Genomic DNA, 7379 nt, shown 5'->3' with positions numbered 1-7379 from the left:
TACTTCGTATAACATACTTTTTATTATTCCTCGACTAATTTATGATAATAATACTTAACAAACAATAATATATATTGTATACTTCGTATAACTATCGATCACCGTGCCATATAAACAAATTATATGAACAAATTAAATTATATGAACAAACGAATATTAATATAGATATGTCTTGCTAAATTGATTTGAACATCTTCTAGTTTCCTCTTTTGATTGCTCCATGAATGGCTCCAATGTACATTAGCATTGTCCCGCTAAGGATGATGATGAATGCCTCCAATGTTTTCTGCATTACGGGTACCAAACTTTAATGAGGAAATCACGGTTAAATTGTATAAATACAAGGAGTTGTTTAAGGTAAAAGAAGGGTGTAGAGAAAGAAATGAAAGTATTGTAAGATGAAAGAGTTACCAGGCGATGACTATCGGTGTGTAGCCTAATATGTTTGGAAGCAAAGCTGCACAAGAAAGAATGTCACGTTCATGTTAGTTTATTTGCAAACTCTATTGACTATTACTTTAGACTTTCTTGCCTATAGTATGCATAATAAATTAATTCTTAACCGGAAATTAATAAGATAAAGATCAGATTTTGTTTAAGTAGTGTTACTCTGATTTTAGGTCACTTTCAAGTGATTAGAAATTGATTTCGTTGTGATTAAAAATTAGTGTTAGTTAGCAAATACATTCGGATTAATTACATTCTTTAGAAAGAATCCTTTTATTCAATAAAGATGGCACAACCAACATAGGTACATGAAAGGCACAACACAGTACGCTACTATACTTGTGAGTCTTTTTAAGTACAACATAGCCTAACATGACAAAACACGCTAAATTAAGTTTAATTTGACTCTCTTAAATACTACGGAGTACACAACACGGTAACACATGAACTTGAACTGTGACTAGGCCGCCTTCTAGAAACAAGTAGTGATCTTTGAGCCTAGTCAAGCCCAAGACATGTCCTATGAGGCTATAACCATCTTTAGGAACATATGACAAAATACTTATTTATCAACAACAATTAGCTTTGACTAGTAACTAAATTTAGTAGTTTTAAATTACAAAAACAGAGCATTTACCCCAACGCAAGCACAGTAAGGCTCCAAGCGACGGAGGCGGCGGCGGCAGCGGCTGGCAAGCTATCATGACCCCAATATGTAACATGGTTTAGTCCATACAAGCATGAGACTGCCCCAACTGCTCCCGCTATTAGCGAGTATGTTATGAAAAAAAATGTTGCCCCATTTTGTCCTTGAACTGCCAATAACACAAAGTATTACCCCATGTTAGCAAATAAAGTTCATTGTTACACCACAAATTTTAAAACTCTATACTCTTTTCGCCTATAATTAATAACCGCGATGTCTCAACTCTCATGACCTTACTCTAGATGAGTAAAAGAAATTAAATTACTCGTGTATGACAACTTTTTTCGGACATCTTAGAAAAGAACTCCTTTAATTTGAATATACTATGCATAATAGTTTATATAGTAGTATGGTAACTTACCACCTCCATGATCTATTATGCGGTTCATAGACCAACCACTTATTCCCAAAACAACTACATACATGCAGAAGTTAAGGAACAACAAGAAGGATGCTGCTGGTCTCATCTGCTTGTACGCCATTTTGTAACTATTTCAACCCTACAAAAAAAAAAAAAAAAAACCTAACAAAGATAACATAAATTCTTTAGCAAAATATATAATACGACTACTCCCGTCTCTAAAAGTTCTTCATATTTGAACAATATCTGTCTCTCAAAAAAAAAAAAAAAAAAAAAAAGTTTGAGATAGGACAGAGTAACTAATGATACAAATTAATTGTATTTATCCATCGCTTACCTGAAAGTATCTGTTATGGGTTGCAACAAGCTTTGGTTATATGGGAGTAAGTAAGATTATGTTGTCTTGGCTATTTGTGAAATGTGGGAGTCTAACTATATATAAAGGGAAGTATTTAGATTAAAGAAAAAGATATACAAGTATAGTATATGCTTTATAAAAATGCTTGTTAGTTTTTTTAATGATCATATTAGATCATCCTAGAAGCAATTAGGTGATTGGTAGCTAAAGAAACTATGGCCAATTTGTAATTTGCTAATGTTTTTCATTTTTAAATTTAATTTCAACTTTCTAGAACTGTTTTTTGACCAAAGTATGATAAGCATTGCCAACGTGGATGTAGAGGTAATTAGGTGTCAAGTTTTCTGCTAAATTGCCAAATATTTGTCCTTAATAAACTTCAATCAAAGCATAAATTATGAGTATCATTTTGTGTGAATTGACTAATTGGGTTATTGGGTATAGTGTAAGAATGGATGCCTCTTTATTGGATACTCTTTTTGCTCGAAAATAATAAGCTAAATTATTCCAATTGTTTAGGTAATACGAGTACTCCGTACTATAATAATAATAATAATAATAATAATAATAATAATAATAATAATAATAATTACTCACTTTCTTTCACGAATTTTTTTTGAGAGATCATAAGAAATTAAAGCAAGAAAAAAAAAATGGACACTTAGAAGTTATATATTGCAAGATTTATGAAACAAAAGATACACTTATGACTTATGTTTGAAACTTTGGCCTTAAATATATCAATAACTTATGCAAAGGAATAATCTGAAATCTATAAAACTCTCTTTGATACTAAAATTTCAACTAGTACGGAGTATGAGTAAAAGACTAAGAGCTATGTATAAGGGCATGAGTAGTGTCTAAGTAGAATTGAACAAAGTAATTGTATATTGATTTTTTGTATGGTACCGAAAGTTAAAAATACCTAAAGATCTCTAAAAGATTGGTTTGAGGACTCCAATCATATCTTGGAGCGATATTGTTATTGTATAAGATATAAATTATTGAATAACTGGGGAAAATAAGTAGGCACGTCAATATATTATAGTAATCAAATTCTTCAGTTTTATTAAATGTATAATAGACATAAACTAACCGCGATTATTTTTGTTATTGTATTTCTTTTTCCACCATTCCTTATCCGCCCAAAGAAGTGTAGAACAGCTTTTTGTGGCAATGATTTCTTAAAGATTGGAACGTTTTTCCAATTTGAGCTCTAAACGTAAACTAATGACAAAAATGGTTGCGTGGCAAAACTATTTACCAAACTAAGCTTCCAGGGTAAATCGCTGTCTCGGACAGCGTTTTACCCCTGGTTTTTTTTTTAAAAAAAAATTCAACTACAACTATTTTATATGTTCAACATAAAGCGCTGTCTCAGACAGCGCTTTATGCTTGAACATAAAACGCTGTCTCAGACAGCGCTTTTCTGCTGGAAACAGCAACCAGCATCCAGGCAGAAAACAAGCTTCAGCAAACAGCTTGCATGCTGCAGTCCTCCAACAGCCACCACAACAGCCAGCTCCACAGCCCTACCCCACCACCGTCGACCACCAACTCCGCCACTCCCCACCACGTACCACCACCATATTCTGGGAGTTCCGTCAACTTTAAGCACTGCAGAAAACTCGAAACAGCCCAACAACAGTCCAACCACCAAATTAACTTCAAAGCACACACGGAGTCATTCAAAAAAGATTTATTATATTAATTTCATAAGTGTTATGTACATCATTACACAAAATAACAGGGAATACAACAGATAATACTAGCCCGACTCATTTATTCGGGGTAAAGGTCCTGCCTCCTGAGTGTCGGCCCTCCGTCTGACACGTCGCCGCCTGTAATGAGTGACGGTGGTGAATGGGTCTCGGGGCGGTGGGGGAGTCAGCTGACTGGACGAGGGGTCCTCCTGGGTACCAGAGGGCGCAGTACTGTGGATGTTGTAATCCTCTGCGTGTCTGGGTGACGTAGGATCACATCCACCGCTGCTCTGGCCGAGATCGAACTGTGAGTTGCCATCATGACCGTCCCGCCGGTGGGCGAGATGAGCGTGACCATATCTCCGTAAGGTAGCGACGCCCATATCTCGCACCTGCTCGACCTGGGCTCTAGTGGGTCCGCACTCAAGGGAGACTGATAGCGCATCAACCATCGCCACCATATCCGCCGCCTGCAGTAATCATCGATCAGTCAGATCTATGGCATACAAATATGGAAATTGTTGAAAAGGAGTAGAAAAATAATAACTCACATATCCGCTAATGATGTCATATGCTGGATGGTAATGTGTGGATGGTGGTGCGTAGCTGGGGTTGATGAAGCGTCGTGTGATACGCCTGTACCACACCATGTACGGATCGTCGGGATCCATAGCCCCCTGCATTAGATCACCTCCAACGATGAACTCCAACCGTTGCTCCCATAGCTGAAGGAAACGCCAATGCTCCAGCGCCCAGCTGGTCTCCCCCTTTCCCCGACGATCAATGCCGTGAAGCTGTACACTAGTGTCACACCCCTGTGGGATAGTCTGGCGTAGTCCAAACTGCCTCATGACTCGGTCGGGCAGGTGACTCTCCACAACCTCGAAACAGATCAGGGGGACCCTAGCACGCCACTCCGCCTGATGGTCTAGCAGATGTGGAGGCATGGCATCTACCAAGTCAGGTACATACGGGTCCCATGTCACCTGTAAATACACATCAACAGTAATATTATGAATATGTTAGTTCGCAACAAGTACAATGTTAAAACAAAAAAGCTAAAACTGTATTTTAAATTGTTACCTGGTCCTCGGTGAGTCGGTCTAGGGCGTCTCGGTAATACGGAAGACCCCTCGCCGCATGAGCATGTGTCAGCCTGGGTACCACCCACCTAATATCGAACAATGTTTCAGTTAACAACCCCGCGCATTAAATAAAGCCTAACTCAATGAAAGTTGTATCGAACCTGCAACCATATGCCTCATCCGGTGTAGGGAGCGGGGGAGCATCGTACGCCTGGTACTGGTCGTCCTGGTCCTGCTCCCCCGACGGTGTATCGCAGGTCTGCCTGGTCTGCCTACATGGATATGCTCCCAAGCCCAGAACTGGCACACAGAGACACAAAACTAGCTTCAGTATGAAATATGTAAGTGCGTGGTGAAATAGTTTTTTTGGTACAGAAATAAGTGAGGTACCTGGAGGACAATCAGGGGACCTCCAATCTCGTTAGCACCTACGTGGGATGCTCTGCACAGCTGGCGATACAACGTCGCCAGACAGGCACTACCCCAGCTGTAGCCTCGGATATGATCCCAGTCGTGGTCCAACAGCTGCACGTAAATGAGCTGGAGATGGCTCCCGCTCTTATTCCCGAACAACACGCCCGAGATGAGGAAGAACAAGTACGCCCGGGCGTATCTCTGAACCTGGGCGTCATCAGCCCCTGGTGGTAGCTCACGGAAAGTCTCACGGACCCAGCCGGTCCTCAACCCGGATCCTCTAATATCGGCGGGACCTGGCTGGACACCAAGTACCCGACCAACCAAACCGACGGGATCGACTAACGCGTGTCCTGTCACCGCAGACCCATGTACTGGAAGGCGCGTAAGAATCGCCACGTCCCGTAACGTAACGGTCGTCTCACCAACAGGTAGGTGGAAGGAGTGCGTCTCCTGTCTCCACCTCTCCGCGAGCGCAGTGACAAGCGCTCGATCGATCTCCCTATACGCCATACGGTGAAAACCACCTAAACCGACAAACTCGACGTACGCCAAAACGCGAGGATCGATTCCCCACCCCACCATGAACCTGGTGGTGTAATGCCTGCAAACGAGCTGCTTTGCCGGATCAACCTGTTAGAAAGAAATTAAGATCATACACCATATAAACTCAACAAGCTGTAGTCCATGAACAAACAAATGCAATATTACCGTCTGATCCCATACGGCAACGCTGCGGTGTGTGCCCTGTAGTGTAAGCACAGAAGGGTCAACGGGTCCAGGCGTACGATCTTCACCGTCCATCGTATCTGTTCACATGCAATTTAACAAATCCCAACAGAGTTAACGCATTAGCAATTAACCAAAATGTTAACGATCAAATGTTCCAAATGTTATTAAATCAAAATGTTCCAAATGTTATTAAATCAAAATTACATTTTGTGACGCCATATTCTACATAACCAAAACACATTTTAGGATTATCGAAATCTAGAGCGAGGTAAATTATCAACACTGAAATAAGACTCTTCTCACCTATAACAACTTCACTTTCAACAACTTCACCAATTTCAACAATTTCATGAACAATTTGAATTATTTCAACAATTTCAACCTAAACTATTTCAATAATTTCAACAATTTCATCTCTTCTCACCAATTTCAACCATTAACAACTTCAACATTTTCACCATCATCAACTTCACCAATGTCATGAACAATTTCAATAACAATGTACCACATCACCATCAATAATTATCAACAATGTACCACATTTTCATTAATAATTAGCAACAATTACATGCAATTGACATGAATTAACAACAAGTAAGAGCAATTACATACAATTCACAATAATTAACCACAATAACTATGCAATTACACTAAATTCAGTTTAGGGCTAACCACGAAATTGAGTGAGTGAGTGTGAGAGGGAGGAGGGCAGCAGCAAGGTGGCGGCAGCAGCGGTGGCGCAAGGGTGGGCGGCGGCGGCAATGCGGGTGTTTGAGTACGGTCGTGGTTTAGTGTGAGAGGGAGGAGGGAAAGCGTTGAGGTTGAGGTTGAGTTCTTGCGCATTCTGCTGAAGTGAACATGCTGATATATGGCCATGAAACGCTGTCCCGGACAGCGTTTCATTTAAAAAAAAAAAACAGGGCATAAAACGCTGTCTCGGACAGCGTTTTACCCATTGAATTTTTTTTTAAAAAAACCCAAGGATAAAACGCTGTCCGAGACAGCGTTTTATGCCCTACTGAATTTAAAAAAATACAGAAGGTAAAACGCTGTCTGGGACAGCGTTTACCAGTTGAATTTTTTTTAAAAAAAAAACCAGGGGTAAAACGCTGTCCGAGACAGCGATTTACCCTGGAAGCTTAGTTTGGTACATAGTTTTGCCACGCAACCATTTTTGTCAATAGTTTACGTTTAGAGCTCAAATTGGAAAAACGTTCTAAAGATTGCCCTTCTTGAAGAGAAATCAATCAACTTAGAAATAACACGTTATAGATTAGGTTTATTGAATATAATCACATACGACAACAAGCTAAGGTCTTTTTTTGGGTTGGGTTAAATGACGAAAAGGCCCATAGAATTGTGTACAATTTACTTCTACATGAGCTAAGTTACATTGCATATTGTAGTTGTTGGCTACTTAAAGGTCAAGTTCGTTACAAAATCATAGTTTTATTTTGTTTCTTCTTATCTGGTCTCTTACCAATGGAAACAACTGTCCAAAGTTGTTTAAATCAACAAGTAATCAATTTAAGCAATATTAGATGGGTTTAGAACTTTAGATTATAATATTCAT

The 7379-nt window shown here is 39.6% G+C and overlaps 3 protein-coding genes across 7 annotated transcripts; all 3 read right to left on the bottom strand.

Moving 5' to 3' along the window:
• LOC110728810 lies at positions 1-2130 on the bottom strand. Of its 5 annotated transcripts, none has more exons than XM_021908479.1 (5): positions 1851-2130; positions 1515-1673; positions 1085-1262; positions 412-457; positions 1-286 (listed from the first exon to the last, which is right to left on the bottom strand). In XM_021908479.1, exons 2-5 carry the CDS (start codon positions 1633-1635, stop codon positions 197-199), a joined length of 435 nt encoding a protein of 144 aa, XP_021764171.1. In that variant the 5' UTR covers positions 1636-1673; positions 1851-2130; the 3' UTR covers positions 1-196. The 5 variants fall into 5 exon arrangements, with proteins under 5 accessions (XP_021764171.1, XP_021764168.1, XP_021764166.1 ...); XM_021908476.1 differs by having other exon boundaries at positions 1515-1766; positions 1852-2130; XM_021908474.1 differs by having other exon boundaries at positions 1515-1760; positions 1852-2130.
• Positions 2131-3285: 1155 nt separating this feature from the next.
• Positions 3286-5587, bottom strand: LOC110728867 (serine/threonine-protein phosphatase 7 long form homolog). The gene is made up of 5 exons (XM_021908538.1): positions 5184-5587; positions 4822-5070; positions 4659-4746; positions 4127-4561; positions 3286-4045 (listed from the first exon to the last, which is right to left on the bottom strand). The coding sequence occupies exons 1-5, from the start codon at positions 5585-5587 to the stop codon at positions 3641-3643; spliced, it is 1581 nt and encodes a 526-aa protein (XP_021764230.1). The 3' UTR covers positions 3286-3640.
• On the bottom strand, positions 5361-6739 carry LOC110728809. Its single transcript, XM_021908473.1, has 3 exons — positions 6479-6739; positions 5786-5883; positions 5361-5707 (listed from the first exon to the last, which is right to left on the bottom strand). Exons 1-3 carry the CDS (start codon positions 6707-6709, stop codon positions 5602-5604), a joined length of 435 nt encoding a protein of 144 aa, XP_021764165.1. The 5' UTR covers positions 6710-6739; the 3' UTR covers positions 5361-5601.
• Positions 6740-7379: the final 640 nt, after the last annotated feature.

Source organism: Chenopodium quinoa, unplaced genomic scaffold (assembly GCF_001683475.1).
Source record: "Chenopodium quinoa cultivar QQ74 unplaced genomic scaffold, ASM168347v1, whole genome shotgun sequence".
Lineage (NCBI taxonomy): Eukaryota > Viridiplantae > Streptophyta > Magnoliopsida > Caryophyllales > Amaranthaceae > Chenopodium > Chenopodium quinoa.
This window is presented reverse-complemented; position numbering and strand designations above follow the sequence as displayed.

What these genes read in the sequence shown, in the direction of transcription:
- LOC110728810 (XM_021908479.1), bottom strand. Translation starts at nt 1,635, where the DNA reads ATGGCGTACAAGCAGATGAGACCAGCAGCATCCTTCTTGTTGTTCCTT. An exon ending in CATAATAGATCATGGAGGTG is followed by an intron (nt 1,263 to 1,514) that starts GTAAGTTACCAT and finishes TGTTATTGGCAG; the next exon opens with TTCAAGGACAAAATGGGGCA. An exon ending in ACACCGATAGTCATCGCCTG is followed by an intron (nt 287 to 411) that starts GTAACTCTTTCA and finishes CCCGTAATGCAG; the next exon opens with AAAACATTGGAGGCATTCAT.
- LOC110728809 (XM_021908473.1), bottom strand. Translation starts at nt 6,709, where the DNA reads ATGAAACGCTGTCCGGGACAGCGTTTCATGGCCATATATCAGCATGTT. An exon ending in CTCACTCACTCAATTTCGTG is followed by an intron (nt 5,884 to 6,478) that starts GTTAGCCCTAAA and finishes GCATGTGAACAG; the next exon opens with ATACGATGGACGGTGAAGAT. An exon ending in TTGCCGTATGGGATCAGACG is followed by an intron (nt 5,708 to 5,785) that starts GTAATATTGCAT and finishes TCTTTCTAACAG; the next exon opens with GTTGATCCGGCAAAGCAGCT.
- LOC110728867 (XM_021908538.1), bottom strand. Translation starts at nt 5,587, where the DNA reads ATGGCGTATAGGGAGATCGATCGAGCGCTTGTCACTGCGCTCGCGGAG. An exon ending in CAGCTCATTTACGTGCAGCT is followed by an intron (nt 5,071 to 5,183) that starts GTTGGACCACGA and finishes ACGAGATTGGAG; the next exon opens with GTCCCCTGATTGTCCTCCAG. An exon ending in GATGAGGCATATGGTTGCAG is followed by an intron (nt 4,747 to 4,821) that starts GTTCGATACAAC and finishes GTTCGATATTAG; the next exon opens with GTGGGTGGTACCCAGGCTGA.